Source organism: Dermacentor variabilis, chromosome 10, assembly GCF_050947875.1.
Source record: "Dermacentor variabilis isolate Ectoservices chromosome 10, ASM5094787v1, whole genome shotgun sequence".
In the NCBI taxonomy this organism is placed as follows: Eukaryota; Metazoa; Arthropoda; class Arachnida; order Ixodida; family Ixodidae; genus Dermacentor; species Dermacentor variabilis.
The window spans coordinates 12,445,190-12,469,428 of NC_134577.1; the positions used below are offsets into that span (position 1 = coordinate 12,445,190).

The following is a 24,239-nucleotide window of genomic DNA, read 5'->3' on the forward strand; positions in this document are numbered from 1 at the left end:
AGTACACCGATTTTACACATGTTAAAGCACAGTTCAAACAATTCAATATTTTCTACGATTTGGTGTTCAGAAAGCACGTTCCGACTTATTTTATTATTTGTTGGGATTTTGTTATGTTACGTGCTAGCCTTATACATTTCTTTAGGACAAGTCAGTCTTTTAGGAACTGCTTATTTCTAGCGCATAAAGCGCACTACTGGGCATTTGTGTCGCGAAATCGAGATGGCGTTTGGTAATTATCCGACAATCGTCATGCGTGAAAATTTTCATAACTGTCTTTGTTTGGCATTTGTGAAATTTATCAAATGGCGAGATGTAGTGCAAGAAAGGCGCGTGGAATTCACATACCGTGACACACGCAGTGCTGATGGAGACAAGTGGGCGCACACGAGGGCGCCTTCTATTCTCCCTGTACTTCTTTTTTCTTTTTCTTTCTTTTTGCGCTACAACTCGATCTTCCCAAAATGAATGACCGACAAGCTGGTATCAGTACTCCTAACAAATGGTGCACATTAAAGGTACGTAAAATTAATAACTCTCAAATAACGAATTTGTGACAAAAATTATCTTCTGGAAGCTTAGTATAAGAATCCACAAAGTCGTTAGGAGCCAGAAGGACGAAGTTTAGGCAAGTACAAGTACTGCCCATTATTCGCATTGGTTAAGGAAATTCTATGAATGGTGAAAATTACGGGAATCTAAAATATCTTAAATTCCCATGGTTGGCTAAACACCCACCATGAGAATCCTTGAACTTATAGGTAGAACGTGACCTCGAGAGGTTCAGCACGCACTCAAGTGCCGTTTAGATTTTATTATTATTATTATTATTATTGTATACATTCGTTGCAGGGACTCACATTCGTCACCGAACTGTTGTTTCATTGCCGAGAGTGACCCCTTGTGTCTGAAAGATATAAAACAGTCGTGTGGATCGAGTCAGCGAGGCTGTCAATGTTGGCACCGCTGAGCACTATGTTCAGATGCGCTCAATATCTGGGCCCCGCCTAACTGTTTCGTAAACTTTCATTAAAATAACTTTATAGAACAGTTTTGATAATTTAGTTTTTGTGGTTCCCGTATGAGGCTTCCAAAGATTCACTGGGTTGGGAGTACATATTGTTTTGATCGCACCGCTGGTACGATCTGTTGCTGGGAACTCGGCGCTGACGCCCGTGGTTGTACCTGGGTCGCATGCCCCAAGGGTAGCGTTGGCCTGGCGGCCTGGGGTACAACTGGAAGCATCCGAAGGTCCCGGCAAAGCATGAGTCGACTGGTAACAACAAAACAACTTGTTTATTTTAACATTGCAAAGAGTTGGCGGTCAGGTTGACCGAAGTAGAGAGACGGGAGAGCACTTTACTCAACAGAAGAAATCGGAGCCCTCCTTTTGGCGTCCGGGGGCAGCTGTTTTTATACTCTCGCAGTTGAGGGCAAGAAGGAACCCCTCAATTGACGAGCACGTGATTGTACAATGGGCTAATGGTGACGCACGCTGTCGTAGCGCCGCCGGTCGGGCACAAAGACTGGGATGAGAGGGTGATCCCTGCTTTCGCATCGCCTGGTTCGGGCACAATGACTGGAAGGAGAGGGTGATCCTTTGCGGTCGCATCGCCGCAGTCGCGCCTGGAAACACCTGGCGGGGAGCGTTGCGGCGACGACGATCGGGCCAAAATGTCTGCCGCCCCGCCGCAGTCGCGCCGGCAAAACCGCGTGTCGCAGGCGAAACGCAACAGACCGCCCCGCCGGGGGAAGGAGATCCCGATGGACAGGGGACTGCATCCGCTGTCCGGAGGGATGTCGCTCGATGATGCTCATAACCGAAGTCGGGCGTCCCTCGACGTTTCTTGAGCGCAGCGCACAGAGAAGGCCTCGTTCTCTTGTTCAGGTTCGCACGGGACACTGCAAAGTGACTTCGGGAGAGTTCACATTTTTGTTCTCGTTCCCGGCAAGCGTTAGAACTACGCTGAAACTCAACCGCTCAGTCAGCAAGCACGGCACAACCCTCACTAAGCCCTGCCAGGCTCTTTCCCCTTTTTATACCACTGCATAGTTCCTTACAGTAGTCTAGCATCACTCAGAACGCGTCCACAAATTGGAAAATTGCACTAGAAAGCATATCATCACTTTGAAACACTAAACAAAAGCAATATGTTAAAAAAAATCCTGCCTCAGGAAGAAAAACATCAGTAACCAACAATTTTGAGGCTGATTCCTACGTTAGGGGCTTCGACTTAAGCCATCGGCGTTACCGTTGAGACTCCCCTTTTTGTAACGCACCTCAAAGGAATATTGTTGTAAAGCGAGGCTCCAGCGCAGGAGGCGGCCATTTTTGGGAGAGATGGTCTGCAGCCATTGGAGAGGGCAGTGATCCGTCTCAATGATAAACCTCGAGCCGGCTAGATAGCATGACAATTTCTGAACGGCCCACACGAGACATGCACACTCTTTCTCGGTGGCGCTATACGCCTGCTCACGACTGGTCAGCTTACGACTAGCATACAGGACGGGGTGTTCTACTTCTCCCTTTTCCCGTTGGCACAGTACAACGCCCATGCCTCGCTCACTAGCATCGCACTGAACAAGGAACCCTTTTGTATAGTCTGGCGATCGTAGCACAGGCTGGTTTGTTAGGGCACTCTTTAGGGCGCTAAAAGCTCTTTCCTTTGTCTCGTCCCAGACGACTGTTTGAGGCTCTGTCTTTCTTAGAGCATCCGTCAGGGGAGCCGCGATATCAGAGTACCTAGGGATGTACCTCTGATAGTAGCCGGCGACACCCAAGAACGACCGAATATCGGTCTTGGTGCGCGGTTGCGGAAAGTCTCGCACAGCGGCCACTTTTATTTCAGATGGGCGGCGACGACCCTGACCAATCACGTGACCGAGGTAGACAACCTCGGCCTGTGCTAACTGGCACTTAGGAGCCTTGACTGTCAAGCCCGCTTCGCGCAGGCGGGTTAGCACTGCCCGCAAGTGTGCCATATACTCAGACCAGGATGCGGAGAATATCGCTACGTCGTCTAGATACGGTAAAGCGAATTCTTGCTGTCCCCGCAACACTTTATCCATGAGGCTTGAAAAACAGTATGGCGCGTTCTTCAAACCAAAACTCAACACTTTAGGACGGAATGTTCCCATTGGTGAAATGAACGCCGCATACCTACTAGCCTCTTCTGTAAGTGGAACCTGCCAATAACCCCTGACAAGATCTAGGGTGGAAATAAACTGAGCGCTACTAACTTTCTCAAGGCGCTCCTCGATGTTAGGGATCGGATAAATTTGATCCTTAGTGATGGAATTAAGCCTGCGGTAGTCGACGCAAGGACGAGGTTCCTTGCCCGGTACCTCAACTAAAATCAAAGGGGAGGTATAATCACTCTCACCTGCCTCAATAACACCGAGCTGTAGCATTTTCTTTACCTCAGCCTCCATAATATCGCTCTGGCGGGGTGACACCCGATACGCCTTGGATCGTACTGGCTCTGGGGAGGTAAGTTCTATATCATGAGTAAGTACAGAAGTCCTACCAGGCCTCTCAGAGAACAGACCTTGAAACTCTTGTAATAGCTGGTGTAGTTCGGTTTTCTGCTCAGGCGACAGCGGTGCTTTACTGATAAGGTCACTAATGACTTGACCGGTGTCTTCCCTGTTCGTCACTGAGCCTAGTCCCGGAAGCTCGACCGGAAGCTCTTCAGGAACGTTTACCATCATGCACACCACTGCTTCCCTTTGTCTATAAGGTTTGAGCAGATTACAGTGGTAAACTTGCTGTGCTTTCCGCTTTCCTGGCAGACTTACCACGTAGTTAACGTCCGACAGTTTCTGAACAATTCGTGCTGGGCCCTCCCACTGCACGTCTAGTTTGTTGTTTAGCGATGTGCGCAATATCATGACCTCATCGCCCACCTCAAAACGACGGGCCCTGGCTGTCCGATCATAATAAACCTTGGCCCTCTGCTGGGCCTTTGTCATTGCTTCACCTGACAACTCCTGTGCCCTTCTTAAGCGTTCGAGGAGCTTAAGTACGTACTCCACCACGACTGGGTCGTCGCCCCTACCTTCCCATGATTCTCGAAGCATGCGAAGCGGAGACCGAAGCGAGCGACCGTACACCAGTTCAGCTGGCGAAAACCCCGTAGCCGCATGCGGCGCGGTCCTTAAAGCAAACATCACCCCAGGCAGACACAGCTCCCAGTCAGTTCGATGTTCAAAACACAACGCTCTCAACACGCGCTTCATGACGGAGTGGAGCTTCTCAACGGAATTCGACTGTGGGTGGTACACTGAGCTGTGTAACAGCTTTACCCCACACCTTTCGAGAAAAGTTGTCGTCAAAGCGCTAGTAAACACTGTGCCCTGATCTGATTGGATTTCCGCAGGGAAACCAACTCGCGCAAATATGGACAGTAGTGCATTAACTATCTCAACTGAGCTGAGTTCTTTAAGCGGCACTGCTTCAGGGAACTTTGTCGCTGGGCAGATCACAGTCAAAATGTGTCTGTACCCCGTGGCTGTTACCGGCAGAGGTCCCACTGTATCAATAACGAGCCGTCTAAAAGGCTCCGTTATGATAGGTACCAATTTCAACGGCGCCCTTGATTTGTCCCCTGGTTTGCCCACCCGCTGACAAGTGTCACATGTCCTCACGAAATGGTCTGCGTCCCGAAAACACCCTGGCCAATAGTACTCTTGCAAGAGACGGTCCTTAGTTTTCTTAACTCCTAGGTGTCCGGACCACGAACCCCCGTGTGACAAGCGCAACAGATCTTGACGATAGCATTGAGGCACGATCAGCTGATCGAACTCCACTCCTCTGCGGTCTAGATACTTCCGGTACAGGACTCCACCTCTTTCCACAAAACGCGCATTTTTCCTGGCGATACCTTCCTTGACATTGCAGCGTATGTTTTCTAGGCTACCATCCTTCTTTTGCTCGGCTATCAAAGCCGACCGGCTGACTTTTAGCAACCTATTAAGTCCGTCTGACGTAGGCGCGATGAGCAAATCAGTAGATAGCTCTTCTAACTTTCCCGTGTCGGGCGTTTCCTCTCCAGTATCTGGCGCCTTTAACGTTACAGACTCAAGTTTATTCAGTTCGGGCGTGCTCTGAATATCAGCTTGCTGCGCCTCTGACCCTTTTTCGTTGTTTGATAACGTCGGCCCCGCAACTACCGCCTTTGCAGCGAGCTCCCGAACCTTCGATCTGGTTAAGGCCTGAACACTAGCTTCACCAAACAAAAGCCCCTTCTCGCGCAGGAGGTGATCGGACCTGTTTGAAAATAGGTACGGGTACTGGGGGGGCAGCATAGATGACACTGCCGCCTCCGTCTCAAGCGCTCCGAAAGGTCCTTCAATAAGCACCTTTGCTACTGGCAGACACACGCTATGAGCTTCCACGGCTTGCTTGATCCAGGCGCACTCGCCCGTGAACATATGGGGTTCTACGTAAGAGGGGTGAACTACATCCATCGTAGCTGCGGAATCGCGAAGCACTCGGCACTCTTTCCCGTTCACGAGGAGGTCTCGCATGTAAGGCTCGAGAAGCTTCATGTTCTCGTCAGTGCTGCCTATTGAAAAAAACACAACTTTTGGTGTTGTTTCCGGACACTGCGCCGAAAAGTCACCCGGCTTTTGGCACGTATAACAAACGCCCGCTCGCCTCATCTCGAACCGCTTTCTGCGTTTGGCTGCCGCCGTCTCTTTACGTCTGGTCGGACTGCTTTCACTCGCATCCGCACTACGCGTGTCCCCCTTTAATCTCATGGGCGTGAACTTCGGCCTCTCAAACTTCGAGCCAAATTCACCCTTTTGACCGTCCTTAGCTCCGCGAGCTCGACGCGTCACAAACTCCTCGGCTAGCTCAGCGGCTTTAGCCACCGTACAAACGTCTGGCCTATCCAAGACCCAGTATCGCACGTTCTCCGGTAACCGACTATAAAACTGTTCTAGCCCGAAGCTCTGCAGAACTTTATCGTGGTCACCAAACGCTTTCTCTTCTTTGAGCCACTCCTGCATGTTCGACATAAGCCTATACGCAAACTCTGTATATGACTCACTTCTGCCTTTCTCATTTTCCCGAAACTTCCGACGGAACGCCTCCGCAGAAAGCCGGTACTTTTTTAGCAGACTCGATTTTACTTTGTCGAAATCCTCTGCCTCCTCTCTATCCAAGCGAGCGACTACGTCGGCCGCCTCGCCGGGTAACAAAGTGAGCAAGCGCTGTGGCCACGTTTCCCGAGAGAACCCCTGCTTCTCGCACGTTCGCTCAAAGTTAACCAGGAACAAACCAATGTCCTCTCCAAGCTTAAACGGCCGCATCAGGTCAGTCATTTTGAACAATACTCGTTCTCCTGCACCGTGTGCCTGACTTCCATTACGAGCGCGTTCCATCTCTACCTCAAGACGCTTCATTTCCAAAGCGTGTTCGCGCTCTTCTTTTTCTTTCTGCTCTTTAAGTTCGCGCTCCTGTTTCTCTTTTTGCTCTTTAAGTTCGCGCTCCTGTTTCTCTTTTTGCTCTTTAAGTTCGCGCTCCTGTCTTTTTGACCTCTCCTCAATAGTCTCAAGGCATTCCGACAGCTCGTCATCCTCAGCCTCTAACTCAAGAATAGCCTTTAGCAGTTCTGGTTTTCTGAGTTTGTCCGAGACATCCAGACCCAACTCTCTTGCAAGCTCCAACAATTTCGGTTTGCGCAACGACTTCAAATCCATGGCTGCTCTGAATGCTGCTTTCTCTACTGCTTACTATTGTCTTGCCGCAAACTAACCCGGCAGCAACGACAACCACAATTACCAGCTCTGTTTCTGACACTAACAAAAGCCTGGCAAAGCTCAGAAGAAGAAAGTCCCGCACTCGCCAAACCTCGCAGGCAGGAATTCCGCGCAGTCGTTCCGCTGCAGGCAACCAGTCGTCACACAGGGCTCGTTGCACTGCTCCCGGATCGTCGTTGAGCTGCTCAGCATACAGTCAACTGCATCTCTTCGCTGCTGGCCTCCGTTGTCGCGATCTCACCGCTGGCAGACAGTTATTTGAAGTCGAAGGCGATCTCACCGCTGCCAACCAGATGTTTGAAGTCGGAGGCGATCTCACCGCTGCCAAACAGATGTTTTGATCGCACCGCTGGTACGATCTGTTGCTGGGAACTCGGCGCTGACGCCCGTGGTTGTACCTGGGTCGCAAGCCCCAAGGGTAGCGTTGGCCTGGCGGCCTGGGGTACAACTGGAAGCATCCGAAGGTCCCGGCAAAGCATGAGTCGACTGGTAACAACAAAACAACTTGTTTATTTTAACATTGCAAAGAGTTGGCGGTCAGGTTGACCGAAGTAGAGAGACGGGAGAGCACTTTACTCAACAGAAGAAATCGGAGCCCTCCTTTTGGCGTCCGGGGGCAGCTGTTTTTATACTCTCGCAGTTGAGGGCAAGAAGGAACCCCTCAATTGACGAGCACGTGATTGTACAATGGGCTAATGGTGACGCACGCTGTCGTAGCGCCGCCGGTCGGGCACAAAGACTGGGATGAGAGGGTGATCCCTGCTTTCGCATCGCCTGGTTCGGGCACAATGACTGGAAGGAGAGGGTGATCCTTTGCGGTCGCATCGCCGCAGTCGCGCCTGGAAACACCTGGCGGGGAGCGTTGCGGCGACGACGATCGGGCCAAAATGTCTGCCGCCCCGCCGCAGTCGCGCCGGCAAAACCGCGTGTCGCAGGCGAAACGCAACAATATCTGTCAAGCATGTTGAAATTGGGGATGCATACTTTACACAGACTCACACGCACAGATTTTACCTCGTGATGGTAACTGGGCTTCGTTTTAAAGCTGAATTTTTTTTCAACTGTGTCTCCGACCAACTCTTATTTAAAACCTTTAAATGTATGCTTTACCACTGGCTCACAGTTAAATCGCCCTGCTTATTCATGCTGACACGCTGGCATTGCCACGAAGTGCCGTGTTAAAATTCTCATCATCAAGGACGTCGATTTTGCTCTATAACGTAATTACGTTTCTGAAATAGAAAAAGAACATGTGCCGCGCCTTTTCTTTATGACCTCATGTTCTCGTGCTAAGTAGACAATTCATAGAACCATCTGGTCAACATGAACGTTGCCGCATGTTAACAGAATTCCCTAAAACTTAAAACATGCATGCACGCCCAGCGAACTCCGTCGGCATCGATGATTCTTATTTCGTTCTGGGACGAACACAAGCCAGCCAATCTATGCGAGGATCTTGTAAAACGAGCACCATAAATTCTGACTTGGTATTGGATTTGTAGACACAAGAATTATTATCGTTTTAGAATATGTTGAGAAACAAACATTGTGTTTATCTTCCATCGGTGTGACCCTCCATCACGTGTTACATAGATACTTGATCCAGTTTGTCATGTCTAACCACGCTGATAAAGAACAGGCTGAAAGCGTTGCTTAGGCTCGCATAGATGGCCTGTACGTGTAAGGTCCGTTATAGACAAACACACACGGACAAAACCTGATTATACGATCTGAGATTTCTTTAGACGCAAGGAAAGTGTTAATAATAGCTGTCCCCTGTATATGTAACACTCGCTGAACGTAATCGAACTGCCCGTTCAAATTGCAAATTCCATTACTGTAAGTTATTTACATCCCTCAATTGTGAGTGGGCATGCACTGAACTTCGTTCGCCTTCTGGTTGTCTTCTCACTCCATTTCTTCCCTTGTAACGAAAATGTTTGAGGTAGGTGGTCCAACGCTTTGCATTTGTGCTTGCGAACCAACTCTGCGTGCGTTTCATTTCGCCGTGTTGTCAGTTTACCGTTCAGCAACATGCACAGGTTTCATTTAATAGCAACGCGCACTACTCGTTACATAAGAAAGTAAATACCTTTGATGTGAAACATCAAAAAAGCCTTTGGTGGGAACATAGTTCTCACAAACATTTCAGTTCTAGATATGCCATTTACGACGGTACAATAGATATTCCTAAAATTTCATTTAATGTTCAGGGCTATTCCGGAGGTTGTGAAGATAGGCCACGGGCGCGACCAAACGAAGGCGGAACTTGGCTACGTTGAATACGTTCTGCCAGTGCTATCGCGCTGTCGCGCAACACCCTTGGAAAATTTTACACCCTTTGGGGCTTATCTTGTCCCACAACGATAATCGTCATCTGTCTTGCCCGCGTTTCCTATCTTTAACGCTGCGAGCCCGGTACTTCCCAGTCACTAACGGCATCCGCGTTATCAGTGTAATGCAGCATTCTCGAGAGGAAAGTAGCGAGCGCCGAGTTTTCAGGAAAGGAAACGCAAGCAAGGCAGATGACGATTATCGTTGCGCACTCTAACAAAAGTTTGCACCCTTTGGGGTGTAAGTCTGCCACGCAACGATAATCGTCATCTGCCTTGACGCGTTTCCTTTCTTTAACGCTGCGAGCCCGGTACTTTCCAGTAACGAACGGTATGCGCGTTATCAGCATGGCATAGCATTCTCGACAGGAACGTAGCGGGCGCGGCGTTTTCAAGAAAGGAAACGCATCAAGGCAAATGACGATTATCGTTGTGTGGCAGAGATGCACTCCAACGGGTGCAAACTTTTGTTGGAGTGTGGGACAAATATACACCCCAAAGGGTGCAACCGTTTTAAGAGTAAATAGCTTTGTGGCGTTGTACAACATTATTTATTTATTTATTTTCTACTCTCTCGCCTCCAGCATTTGGACGTCCTCCCCTAACGCTTACCAAAAACGTGTTCACGTCTTTTGCTATCCCCGAGGGCCAGCACATATGGCCAGCGTCTCGGGAAGGCAGAGCACGCTTGCGCACACGTCTGTCGCACCCCCGCCAGAGTAACGAAAGTTAATCCCGAAGTAGAATACAAAGGTGAGCTGGTCGGTGAGCTAGTCGGCGAGCGGCTATAAAGAGAGAGAGAGACTATCTCGAAGACTATGCTTTGCCCTGCGAAGGCGCCGGAAGCATCTGGTGGCGTTATGACTATTTCATCATCATCATCATCATCATCATCATCAGCCTAGTTACGCCCACTGCAGGGCAAAGGCCTCTCCCATACTTCTCCAACTACCCCGGTCATGTACTAATTGTGGCCATGTTGTCCCTGCAAACGTCTTAATGTCATCCGCCCACCTAACTTTCTGCCGCCCCCTGCTACGCATCCCTTCCCTTGGAATCCAGTCCGTAACCCTTAGTGACCATCGGTTATTTTCCCTCCTCATTACATGTCCGGCCCATGCCCATTTCTTTTTCTTGATTTCAACTAAGATGTCGTTTACCCGCGTTTGTTGCCTCACCCAATCTGCTCTTTTCTTATCCCTTAACGTCACACCCATCATTCTTCTTTCCATAGCTCGTTGCGTCGTCCTCAATTTCAGCAGAACCCTTTTCGTAAGCCTCCAGGTTTCTGCCCCATATGTGAGTACTGGTAACACACAACTGTTATACACTTTCCTTTTGAGGGATAGTGGCAACCTGCTGTTCATGATTTGAGAATGCCTGCCAAACGCACCCCAGCCCATTCTTATTCTTCTGGTTATTTCAGTCTCATGATCCGGATTCGTGGTCACTACCTGCCCTAAGTAGATGTATTCCCTTACCACTTCCAGTGCTTCGCTACCTATCGTAAACTGCTGTTCTCTTCCGAGACTGTTAAACAATACTTTAGTTTTCTGCAGATTAATTTTCAGACCCACCCTTCTGCTTTGCCTCTCCAGGTCAGTGAGCATGCATTGCAATTGGTCTCCTGAGTTACTAAGCAAGGCAATATCATCAGCGAATCGCAAGTTGCTAAGGTATTCTCCATCAACTTTTATCCCCAATTCTTCCCACTCCAGGCCTCTGAATACCTCCTGTAAACATGCTGTGAATAGCATTGGAGATATCGTATCTCCCTGTCTGACGCCTTTCTTTATAGGGATTTTGTTGCTTTCTTTGTGGAGGACTACGGTGGCTGCGGAGCCGCTATAGATATCTTCCAGTATCTTTACATATGGCTCATCTACACCCTGATTCCGTAATGCCTCCATGACTGCTGAGGTTTCGACTGAGTCAAACGCTTTCTCGTAATCAATGAAAGCTATATATAAGGGTTGGTTATATTCGGCACATTTCTCTATCACTTGATTGATAGTGTGAATATGGTCTATTGTTGAGTAGCCTTTACGGAATCCTGCCTGGTCCTTTGGTTGACAGAAGTCTAAGGTGTTCCTGATTCTATTTGCGATTACCTTAGTAAATACTTTGTAGGCAACGGACAGTAAGCTGATCGGTCTATAATTTTTCAAGTCTTTGGCGTCCCCTTTCTTCAGGATTATGTTAGCGTTCTTCCAAGATTCCGGTACGCTCGAGGTTATGAGGCATTGAGTATACAGTGTGGCCAGTTTCTCTAGAACAATCTGACCACCATCCTTCAACAAATCTGCTGTTACCTGATCCTCCCCAGCTGCCTTCCCCCTTTGCATAGCTCCTAAGGCTTTCTTTACTTCTTCTGGCGTTACCTGTGGGATTTCGAATTCCTCTAGGCTATTCTCTCTTCCACTATCGTCGTGGGTGCCACTGGTACTGTATAAATCTCTATAGAACTCCTCAGCCACTTGAACTATCTCATCCATATTAGTAACGATATTGCCGGCTTTGTCTCTTAACGCACACATCTGATTCTTGCCTATTCCTAGTTTCTTCTTCACTGTTTTTAGGCTTCCTCCGTTCCTGAGAGCCTGTTCAATTCTATCCATATTATAGTTCCTGATGTCCGCAGTCTTACGCTTGTTGATAAACTTAGAAAGTTCTGCCAGTTCTATTCTAGCTGTAGGGTTAGAGGCTTTCATACATTGGCGTTTCTTGATCAGATCTTTCGTCTCCCGCGATAGCTTACTGGTTTCCTGTCTAACGGCGTTACCACCGACTTCTATTGCGCACTCCTTAATGATGCCCATGAGATAGTCGTTCATTGCTTCAACACTAAGGTCCTCTTCCTGAGTTAAAGCCGAATACCTGTTCTGTAGCTTGATCCGGAATTCCTCTAGTTTCCCTCTTACCGCTAACTCATTGATTGGCTTCTTGTGTACCAATTTCTTCCGTTCCCTCCTCAAGTCTAGGCTAATTCGAGTTCTTACCATCCTATGGTCACTGCAGCGTACCTTGCCGAGCACGTCTACATCTTGTATGATGCCAGGGTTCGCGCAGAGTATGAAGTCGATTTCATTTCTAGTCTCACCATTCGGGCTCCTCCACGTCCACTTTCGACTAACCCGCTTGCGGAAAAAGGTGTTCATTATCCGCATATTATTCTGTTCTGCAAACTCTACTAATAATTCTCCTCTGCTATTCCTAGAGCCTATGCCATATTCCCCCACTGACTTGTCTCCAGCCTGCTTCTTGCCTACCCTGGCAAGGCAAGAAGCAGGCTGGAGACTAGTCAGTGGGGGAATATTTGAATATTCTATTTATATGACTATTTATATGACTATTAGAATATGACTATTTCAACACCACGCCAAATGTGCAGTAGACGACGTGAAGCTTTTCGCGCACACTGCTGCTGCAGTCAGAAGCTTTAAACTATCGCCTCTGAGATTACCTTAAATTTAGCGCCTGCTATTTCTTGGGGTCATTGTAGCGTGAAAAAGCATGGCCTTTGAGATTTGGGTTCGCTACACGGGGCACCTGGGGAGTCTGTTGAAAGGGTCGATGCGTTTCGAATCTCGAAATGAAGCCTACATTGCGTCAAAATAGTTATCACAAAATGAACAGAAGCTGTCTTGCAGTAAAAGTAGTTGTTCTATTGGTAGCACATTTATCTGCCGTGTTGCCGTGCTCGCCAAACACAGCGCATTCAGCGTTTCAACGAACGCAACGTTGGTGAATTCAGCGCGTCGTGCGTCTTGCTTGCTGCTGTACGTCGTATGCTGTTTATTTAGTGCAATACGTTGCGAAACGTGTCAGCATGTATTGGCGCACCTTTCAACTACCAGTGTCATTGCGACTAGTACAAAGTGCCTTGCCTAAAACAGTATGTACCATATCCACACCGCGTGTGTTATGTGCTGCCCATATTCACACTTCCCGTAGCAGACGCGACGCGCATCCTCACGGGAAGAACCGATCATTCATTCTGCAAAATCCGTTCCGCTGGCTCAGCCTATTCTTCGATTTTATGTACCTCAAAAACCAGTGGGACCCGGATTTTAATAGGTCTGAGTTTCTCGAAGGAGCAAAACAGGTTTGTACGATGACTTGTGTTGAAATATTGCTTCAAAAACGATTTGTGTATATGTGCTAGCTACACAACTGACGCGAGATCTGCGAGTATTGTCCGTAGTATATGCTATGCGAGTGTCACTTCAACGCCTCAAGTTGACATATATGTACCCTGTACCCTTCGTGGCCTACTGTCACCAGTGCCGCCTCCGTTTGCTGCAGGCGATCTCTACTGTCCTTTCGCTTATCGCAACCCAGAGGCTAGACGACTTGGCTGGGCTCGTGAAGAGAGAGGTGAGGTCATGAAAATAAGTAGCAGCGTACTTTTCTCGTCATCTTTCTTTTGCATGACGCGCTCTAGGCGTACGCCCGTGGGCAACGGACCAGCTTATTCGCGATAAAGCTGATTTTCTCCTCCGCCTGTGTATTTAACTTGAAATTGAGGACCGCAGATCTAACTTGTCATTTCGAACTTTGAGTTTATTCACGTTAATTGCCAAGAAATTCCGGATTTTTTTAGGCGACCCTGCGGTCCGACTGCGCTTGCTCATGGGTGTACATCCCGGCAAGACCTCTTGCCAAGACAGCCTTTCGCGTGATTTTTTGTGTGTTTGTTTAAATCTTCTCCCTTCTTCATTGCAAGTGTGCTGAGTTGCGCCGGCACGGGATTTTCGGCCAGTTAGGATTCTCCTGCGTTGTGCTTTGTTGCTTTATATTTTAATTGGTGTTCCTGTGAACACACTCCACACCCCAGGTCAAGAAAACCTTCCACTTGTTGCCTTTGTCTTCACTAATGAAGTTTTTCATTTCCTTGTGTAGATGTGTAAAAGTCCAAGCACAGGTGTTGCAAAGCCACTGCAGTGTGCACACACAGTTCCACACCAAGACATATTGATACAACTTGTTCATACTTATTTCTGGCCATGGAGAGTACACTTGAAATGTTAGTTGAGTTAAAACTGAAAATTGTAATTGGGGCTTGCTAAGCTATCCACAAGTGAGAAACTGCTCCAGCATATTATAAGCGCTGCTCTAGGCCATGTGTTAAGTTTCCCATGCATTAATAATAATCTTTAGGTATCCAACTCAACCTAGCATATACAATACATTATATGAACATGAGCTAAGGTTACAGTCGTCGACCACAATATTCTTGCTGCTTTGCTCTCTATATTATAGTAATTTAATTTTGACAGCACTAAACTGAAAACTAGATTGCTATAGGTGCATGTTGCCAACTTGAGTAGTCTAAGCACACATTCTTCAGAATGATGCACACTGTAATAATGTCCTGTGAGCAAAGCTTGCTAACATAAATTCTGTCTGAATACTGTGCAATAAACATAGGTCCACAAAATAAGCGAGTACTAACTCATACTCACTCATTGATATATTTTAGGCTATTTACTCACTCACACCCATGGCCATTCACAGTCATCAGCACTCGTGTTTCTACTCAAACTCACCAAAGCTCACTTGCATTATATGCTTCCACTCACACTTGTCAGCGGCCACTTATGGATGTACTCACGTCAACTCCGACTCACCGGCACTCCCTGACATACGTAAATACTCGCTTCCAGTTCCACTCTCCGACAGTCACTCACATTCGTACTTCTGTGACGTTGGTCAAAACTTCTCGTCGCCAACTTCCATTCCTACTCGCGTTAATGGGCACTCACTCCTGTTCATACTTATGTGCACTCTCGACCTTTACCACTCACTGTGCTCTATCTCAGGCATGTGAAATGATTGTGGAGCGAGTATGAGTCAATGTACTCGTGAGTGATTATGCCAACCAATGGCGTGGAAAACACGGCAGGCAGTGCTGCCTAATAACGTGGAGAAATATACATTTTATATAATGACCTGCATTTTTATTCTAACTTCAAAAAATATCTTCTGCTTAGCAGTACTTTGTTTGTGCTATACCACTCGAGCATTTTTATGGTCACACTTGGAATCGTTGCTTGCCCGGTTTGTTCGGAAAACTTTGAAAAGTGCCACCATATGAGTATAAGCAAACTGCTGTATTGATGTGGCTTGGTTTTGCAGCCTATCCACATTTAAAGGCCAGTTTCAACATAATTTTTGACTCTATAAAGAGCCTAGTTTCATACAGTGTAAATGTATAGGAGCCTGCATGCAATATTTTACGTTTGAAATACAAGTGGAGGTGTTGTGAAAAGCTCACAAGAATTGCTGTTTTTGATACCAAAACTGAAAAAAATGCTGCCATTACCACTCTTTTGAAATGATACATCACCCAGAACACGTGGCTCATCAATATGACCTCCGAGATTCGATGGTGTGCTGAAAAATCTCAGAAGCATCGTGCTGGGACTTAAGTCATATCCGATGACCACCAGGCGCACGCACTTGTCTATATTGGTGCTTTTTAAAGGTAGCTAATAGAAAAATTAGACAATTACCATTCCTGCAGCTTTGCCAAAATTGCTTCAGTAGTATATACTGCATATACTTGTGTAAGGGCCCCACTTTTTTCTAGAATCTTGGCTGGGTGCAGCCCTTACACGAATCAGGAAAATGATGGCCGCTAAAGGTTCATACTGCTTCCGCAACTTTAGCAGAGGGTGAGAGAGTCGCAATTGTCATAACACTGCAGTAAATGACCTCAGATGCCGGTCCATCGTCCCTAACCAGCACTGACCAAAACAAGGCTCCTTCTCTAGAGGCAAAATGCCGCAGATCTAAATGGAAACACTACGAACACAGCCAGGACAATGTGCCACACAATGAAATAATGGTGCAGTGGCGCCGGCCTTAGTGGCACCGACGGATAAGTAGGTGGTGTCATCTAGCAGCAACAGAACTAACTTCGCCTTCCAGCAGGACTCTTGAATTTTTCTCCCGAAATTTTGCCCTCGAAAGTGGGGATGCGGCCCTCACACAAGTATACATTGTACATTTAGAACCAGTTTAGCCAAAGTACAGTTTTGTTGCAATTCGCCTTTAAAGAAAACAGTGTTAATAACGAGTGCTGTAGGGTAGCTTTACGTAATAGTGGTTGGTGTTTCGTCTTCTTATTGTATTTCGTCTTCTTGACACAATTGAAGTAACAAAACACCTCCGCATTATTGAAGTATGAAACACAAAGCAGCCCAGTGCACAAAGTGTTGCCGTGCCCACTATCTGCACCATTTTCTTCAGTTGCTAACAGGCAGCACAACCAGTACAGGCCCATACAGCAGCTTGCTTGTTTGGCTGATGCGCTGGTTCACTTTCATTTTTTCTGGACGAACCAGACAAGCAACAAATGCCAAGTGTTATATTGGGCAACATGGACCAAAAGATAAATTATGTCTTGTAGAGAAATTTGAGTACAAACAAAGAAGCAGTAAGTGCCTCAAAATGTTCTTATTTTTTGCAGCAGTTCACATAAATGCAATCAAAAAGTGCACTATGCTGTATGCTAAATTTTATCTTTATATTTTTTTTAAAGTAAGCTAGCTTGGACAACAGCGGCAAGAGGGAATATTAAAAAACCTACTGGTGGGCTGAACATTATGTCATAGGAAAGACCACATCTTGCCAATCTCTGAAGGTTTCGCGGAGGCTAATTGTTGTTTTACCAAAAAAGTTGGGCATTACTGAGGCTTGCTTGTATTATGATGGATACCTCCTGTATGCATGATATCTTGGGCCACAGAGCACAGAGAAAAGTGAGTGGGGCGAAGAGCATATGCAGTTAGGTAAACAGCCCACTTGTCTGTACACTTCCTTCTTACTTTCTTTTCTCTCTTTTTTGAGTCTAGCTTTTTGAACACTTCACCTTGTGTTCAATGTCTCTTATTCCCAGGCTGTCAACCGATTCGTCCAGGAAGTTTCACAGCAGCTAGGTTATGGAAACATTCACTATCTCAAAGAGGTGGATGACATTGTTGCCCTGCCACACAAAGTGGCACTTCAGTCTATTGTAGGTAAGGTGCATATCTGCCAAGCTTTCTTTGAGCAGTTTACGTTGTGATAACAATGCAATGCTCGAAACATGATTTTGCAAACTAGTTAATTAATTTGGACTAGAAATTCACTTGTTTCTAATGGGTGAGAATGGTCACTTGTTGAAAATGGATGAGCATTGTCTGAGCACAATTTCCATGCTCAAGTCACCTGCCTTCTTTCACTGCAGGATACTGTGTGCAATATACTAAGCAGGGTAGTGAGCACTTGAAGCAATGCCACTGTGCCATGCAAAACAATACCTGCTATACTGCACCCAACATTGTGTCAAGCTTTTGTATTGTTGTGTGTTATAAAAGTGTTGTGACTCTTCACCATACACCCGACCCCATTCTCAGAGGTCGTGGTATCGGCCACAATGGTACTGTACTACTTTAAGACTCTTATGAGTTGGGAGGTTTTTCCACTTTAGCTTTTGTTGGAGTGACTGCTTAGTCTAGACATCTAAAGTCTGGCTAATAGTCGTTACATCTAAAATTGCTTAGAAATAAATCCCCCAAAAGCGGCCAGCCAGGATATTAGGGGAACAAAAATTATGCAGATCCAACGCATACTTTGGAATCTGTATGAAGTGAGCTTTCACGAAGCAGTTAATGAAATGCTATAAATTTGCCCATTTCGTTCCTGCATCTTTTGGAAATAGGAGCATGGGCATGTGCTCACACACCCGGGCTACATAATTTGAAAAATATAATATTGCCTTCCATTTTGTTTTTCTTATTTATTTAAAATGTACAGCCCACTTCTTGGCCAATACCCCTATGTGTAAATCATCAACATCAACATGCAGCAATCATTTCAAAGAGCTAGTTCACATTGGCACAATACAAATATATTGGCATGTGTACTTATTGATCCTTTTCTCGGGGACTGCCTTTCACTGCTAACATCTTAAAGTTATTGCTCAGCGCAAGACACGCCTGCATGATTCGGAACTTACTCGAAGGTTATCGTTGATTCCATCTGTCGTGTTTGTTGTCACCGAACCTTGCATAATCTGATTGTATATGTGATGCATAGTATTTTCTGGAAGGCACATGGGCACCAGCGATTACGCTGGAACCTTTCTTTTTTTTTTTAAAGACAATGCACTTGACCCGCAGATCAGATTTCCCACAATCGCCGACTATGCTCACCACTATTGTTGTGCCTTCAGTATCACCTGTTTTCTGTTCACAGGTTCATCCAATAAAGAGTTAGTTTCGTGATTCAGAGTTTTTGCTACTGTGTTTTTCAATGTCACTTCAACGTGAAATTTGGTGGAGGTGCTTTGTATCCATGTGCCAGATGCCCCCATCCAACTGCAAGTGTTGTCCAAAGCGTGAAGAGGACGCCAATGCTGTGCCAGACCATCGAGCTAGCCACAGGCTACAAAATTTCTCCCTGAAAACAGGCTTCTACTCGAGATGACCAGGAAGAGCGAAGCCAAGTCAGGTACCACCATGACAGACCGAGCATCACCTGCACACATCGTACTGCAAAAACCCAGGGAGGCATCTATCTTCCACGGCGCTTCATCCGACGATGCAGAAAGCTGGCTCGAGACATTTCAAACGATTTTCAAACTTCAACAACTGTATCTCTGAGGACAAGCTTCAACATGTGTACTTCTCCTTGGAGGATGCCGCGAAGACTCTATTTGAGAACCAGGAGACCACTCTAACAATGTGGGACCTGGTTAGAAGCAACTTCCTAAAGAAATTTGCAAACATTATTTGAATAGAGAGGGCTGAACTATTACTGGAAGACCGAGTGCAATTGCCCAGTGAGAACGTCACTATCTCCATGGAAGAGAGGACCCGTCTTTTCTGTCACGCCCACCCGGAAATCTTTGAGGAGGAAAAAATCAGCTTCCTTATGTGGGGCATAAAGCAAAAACTGTGAATCACAAAACTAGCTCTGTATTGGGCGAACCTGTGCCCCTAGAAAACAGGTTACACTCAAAGCACAACGATAATGGCGAGCACAGTCAGTGATAGTCGAACATCTGATCTGCGGGTCAAGCGCGTCGGCGCTCATACATGGTTCATCAAAAGTTCCAGCGTAATCGCTGGTGCCCGCGTGCATTCTAGAAAATAGTGCATAATTCGTGTCACGCATACATTCAGATTACATGAGGTTCAATGACAACAGACACAACAGATAAAATCAGTGATAACCACAGCATGTGCTTCTCAACCCTTGACTTCAAGGACTCTCTTGAGTCACTAGTGCTCTCGTATAGGTTTTATTATATCATGGATTTATAACAGTACTTTTATAGTTTTAACTCATATCACTAGTCATTGACGTTATTTTAATGCTCATATATTATTCAATTTACAGCAACTTGCATTTAGGCCTTTTTACAGCCATGTTACATATGCCATTCATAGCTCATAGTCCACTCTATCTATAATACATTGAGAAACCGTCACCATATGTCATGACGCTCTTTGGCCACATCTGGCCCTTGAATCAATAAAAAGTGCATATTATTATTATTATTATTATTATTATTATTATTATTATTATTATTATTATTATTATTATTATTATTATTATTATTATCAGCAATAACCTTCAAGTAAGTCCTGAATCATGCAGGCGCGTCTCGCACTGAGCAATAAATTTAAGTTAGTGGTGAAATGCAGTTCTTGAGGAAAGGATAAGAAAGTACACGTTTCGATATGTGCAATTGTGGCCTAATGGGCATCAGGCTGCTGTGCTGGGGTCGAGGTTTGATCCCTGCATCGTGCATACAATTATTTTACGCACCCAGTGACCCAAGTTGTTCCGGTGGTTGGTTTTGCACCCGATTCCCTGAGCAAATACTCCCGACGCTCTACCCATTCGACCATAGACCACCTAGTGACCCAAGATTTGAGCTATTCAGCAAGACAGTAGCAGTACGGAGCCAGCAGCCACTATCAGGAAAGTCTGGGAGGGTTCACAAAGAAAGCTTTGCTTTAGACATGCTTGGGTTTTAGCTATTAAAACCATAATTTGACTATGAGGCACACCGTTGTGGAGGACTCTGGATTAATTTTCAACACCTGGGGTTCTTTAACTTGCACTTTAATGCACACAGCCATTTTCGCATTTCGACCCCATAAAACTGCAGCCGCCGTGGCCTGGGATTGAATTCGCGACCACATGCTTATAATGCCTTAGGCGCTAAGCTACTGGGGCGGGTAAGCTATTCGGAAGTTTAAAAAAAAAAGCTGATGGCCTTTAGGACAAAACTGCCTGCTGCAAGCACAGGAATGTTCGGCTCAAATGTTCATGACGGTGTTGTTTAGCGACTAAACTGGTTTATTTTTCATGTTCACAAGTTGTTGCACGGCCCCTTTAACTTCACTTGCAGTTATCTCCAAGTGCAACATGCTCCTACTTTCATAAAGAAAGGCAGTGCAGATCTGGTTATGCCATGTGTCCCGTCTCTGCAGGGGCATTTTCAAAGGAGCACCTATATTCTTGTATGTAACAGCCACCCGTACATGAAAAATTTGTAACTCAGTTATGCATCAATAGCATGAAGTAACTGGTGCATACAAGAGCTTGTGCAAGTAAATGTAAAGCTAAACAAGACAGAGGCACACAGGGAGGTACAAACTTGAACTTATCAACAGCGATTGAACAAGGCTTGTCTCAAGAGCCAGTGTTTCAACAGAACATCATTTTGAATAAAAAAAGTGGACATTGTTATCAATAAATAAAGTAGTGGAGTTGCATCAACATGCACTTTGTGTGTGACAGTGTTTTCTTCACTAGCTAATTTGCTCCCCATTAAAAAATAAGCTGAGTAAGGATCATGCACCATGGGCCTTGCACTTTTCTGAGCATTTTGTTAAATGGGTCCCTGCCTTTTCTCGCTTCTATTTCTATCCGTTATATGGGCTTCTGATTCAATAATGATTTGAACATTGTGCCTCCATAATGATGTTAGTGCACTTGTTCTTACTTTTACAATGTGTGTTGTTTGCAGTGCACGGACATTACAAATTTCAAAGTGCATGCATGTGTATGTTCATTTAAAAATGAGAGAAATGTAAAAATCAATAAAGAATGTTGTCTTTTTGTTGGTTGAATTTGCATCTTGCAGCAGCAATGAAGATCAGTTACCTTCTGTGCACTGTAGAACGACTAATTGTAAATCACTTGATTAATATAGAAAAGTACATTATAACCATTTGATATTACAGCACTAACTTGTGGGTCTGAAATCGGGAGGATAAAAAAACAATGGAAAGCCAGGAACTATGCAATGAGTCATAATGGAAAATAATTGCCATGACTCCAAGGGACAAAAAGAAGGCGATATGATTTAGCAAAATCAGGTAGCTGATGTTCTGATGAGACTTAGAGCAAGGAGTACAGTTGGGAAAGTCGTGATGTGAACAACTGGTAACTATACTTGCGGACAACTTTCTGTGGCAATGAAGGGAAAGCTAGAGGGGCGGAGCTTCTGTACGTGTGTTACTGCACCAATTACTATTCTGGCAGTGTTTGATGGTGCTTTCAGCTTCTCGGAATGGATGCTGAGCCGCCGTTGCGCCAATGGTTTTGCATTTGCCCAAATGCAGAAGAGAAAATAAGTCATATGTTACACTCAGTGGTGTGTTTTGTCTTATTTTTCTGTTGTAAATAAGAGGCTAATGTTTTCTCATACCCAGCTTGAACTAACATTGATGAGAATGTGCGCCTATTTTCAGGAGCGCTCTTATTTGCGTGCACTTTGCCTCCATAGCTTTTTCTTCATTGCCACAGAAAGTTGTCCGCGAGTATAGTAGAGTGAGACAAGGAGAAGGGAACAGAAAATAAGCACTGCAGAGAATAAGGTGGAATAATGAAGTTTCCAGGCTTATGGTAGAGTGTGCTGGCACAGAATGTGGGTTACTAAAGTTCACTGGGATAGGCCTTCATTCTGCATTGGACCTATGTACCCTGATGATCATGACATTGATTACTATTACATTTGGGTATTTTTGTGTGGTTATATTGGTTAATTTTAACACCATATGCCCAGTTTAATCAAATTCAGGAAATAATTACTCAGAAATGCATAATCACTTGCAGACATGCTTCAGCAGAAAACTGGGATTGCTTGAATACTGTCAGATCAAATGACTTTGCAATGCAAAGAAGTTGCTCTTTATTTTCGCAATCACGTCTGGCACAGTTTTATTGTGGAAACTCATTACAACATGAGGTGCCATTGAAAGCCTAATCATTACTGGCTACCAGCAGCTGGTCCTTGCATGAAGCATTTATTAGCTACCCTTATCAACCCTAATATTGATGCAAATTGCCATGATGGTAGAAGAGGGTAAATTTATCTTCTGCACTCTATTACAGCAATGTGCATAGCTGATTTCTGGTTGTGTATATCACACTATGTATTGCTATAATAGTTATTATTTTGTCTTCAATTGCAGATCAGAAATACTGTGACATTCAAGTGAATTTTATTGTGATGAAAAACCTGGAAAATGGACAGTCCTCACCAGATATCCCTCATGTCTTCGTGTGCTTTATTTTAGCCAAGTTTCATCGCAACTATACTGCAGGAGTCTTGCCTGATTGGACCATTACAGACTTGTCGCTCTTGCGAACATCTTCACTTTTAAGATAGCGAGAGTGGGTCTTTGCATTATATTTTGTCGCCTACTTGATGGCTAGGACCTGGTGTATGTTGTATGTAAATGTAGGAGGAATGTCTTGCCCCCCCATAGAAACTGGCACAAAGACAAGAGCTTTGAGAACTGATGCACACTTGTACAGATTTTTTTTTTACTATGAAAAAATATTTAACGCCACTGATCCTTTGTATAGGAGTTTCCGCCATTTAAAGTGTTGCATATTTAACTAGAAACAATATTGTAAGAGGCTTGTTGTCCCATTGCCTGCTTTCTCGAAACTTTATTATGTGTCAGCATTAGGAGTGTCAGGTGGAAGAAAGTGTAGGTTTGCAAAGTATAAGAAGCCAGTCATGTGGTAGATGTGTGTTTGCGTGTGTGTGTGTGTGTGTGTGTGTGTGTGCGCGCGCGCGTGATTAGTGCAAGTGACTCAGCTCCTGACCGCCGTTAGTTATACTTCACTCCTCGAAGAGGTAGGACATATGTCGAGTGAGCTCCTGAACAATATTTTGCAATGTTGTGAACACGGTTTGAATCATGGATTTGGGACTTCTAAGGTGTGACTTAATAATGCTAAGGTATTTCTCTCGCATTTACTGCTAAATTGGCACCAAATTTTTTTTCGTGCTGTCAGCCATCATTCTTATTTACAGGGGTGCAATACCATGACATAGTTACTAGCATCCCATTATTATGTGCCATAATGTAAGAACTTCTCACACTTGTTTTCTAAATAACTTATAAGACAATGTTGCCTAAGACAAGACTTCAATCGTGTCATTTCTGTAGTCTATGTTGGTCTTGATTATTGTTGTATTGTGCCATATTAGAAAAGCATTCCTCTCTAATAAAGGAAATGTGAAAAGACAAAACCAGCTGTAAATTATCAGTTGCAAAGATATTGTACTACTTAACCTACTAATATTAACCATTTGTCATTCCACAAAACTGTGCCTTGGTTGTGGTACTGCACCTACAATGTATTTGTACAATGCAACCATGTTTTCGCATTTTTGTTAAGAATGAAACCACTTTAAACTTGGTCTGTCAGGTACACTTTGACATTATTTAGCACCTTGGCTGTGACTATTAAATTATTCGTTTAGGGGTTTTCACAGGGACAGCTTTGTCAGGGAGGCTTTTAGTCGCTGACACCGGTGAACATAGCGGAAAAAATTATGCAGATCCCATGGACTGTTACGTAAATCTGTCATGTTATGTAAAGCATCTTGCAGGTAGCTTGCATACCAGCACAGTACACGAGTATGTATGCAAACTCCACTGTATTGGTGTTTATTGTGGAGCCTGTCACTGTCATGTGAGTGACGTTTGCTGCTGTGTTCAGTGTTTTCAACACAGTGTGTCTTGTGAATGTACCGATAATGATCACCAGGGACTTCACATTCGATGCCATGTAGAATGAGTTTTATCGGAGAGATTTGGTTTAGCAGTTGTG

At 45.3% G+C, this 24,239-nt stretch overlaps 1 protein-coding gene across 1 annotated transcript in view; it reads left to right on the forward strand.

The window, feature by feature from the left end:
- The window catches only part of LOC142559889 (uncharacterized), a 63,884-nt gene extending 39,645 nt beyond the window's left edge, over positions 1 to 24,239 (forward strand). Inside the window, exons 3-5 of the mRNA XM_075671576.1 lie at positions 13,407 to 13,478; positions 17,005 to 17,125; positions 22,583 to 24,239. Coding sequence (XP_075527691.1) covers positions 13,407 to 13,478; positions 17,005 to 17,125; positions 22,583 to 22,779 — 390 coding nt within the window. The 3' untranslated portion in view covers positions 22,780 to 24,239. The remainder of the gene's footprint in view (positions 1 to 13,406; positions 13,479 to 17,004; positions 17,126 to 22,582) is intronic.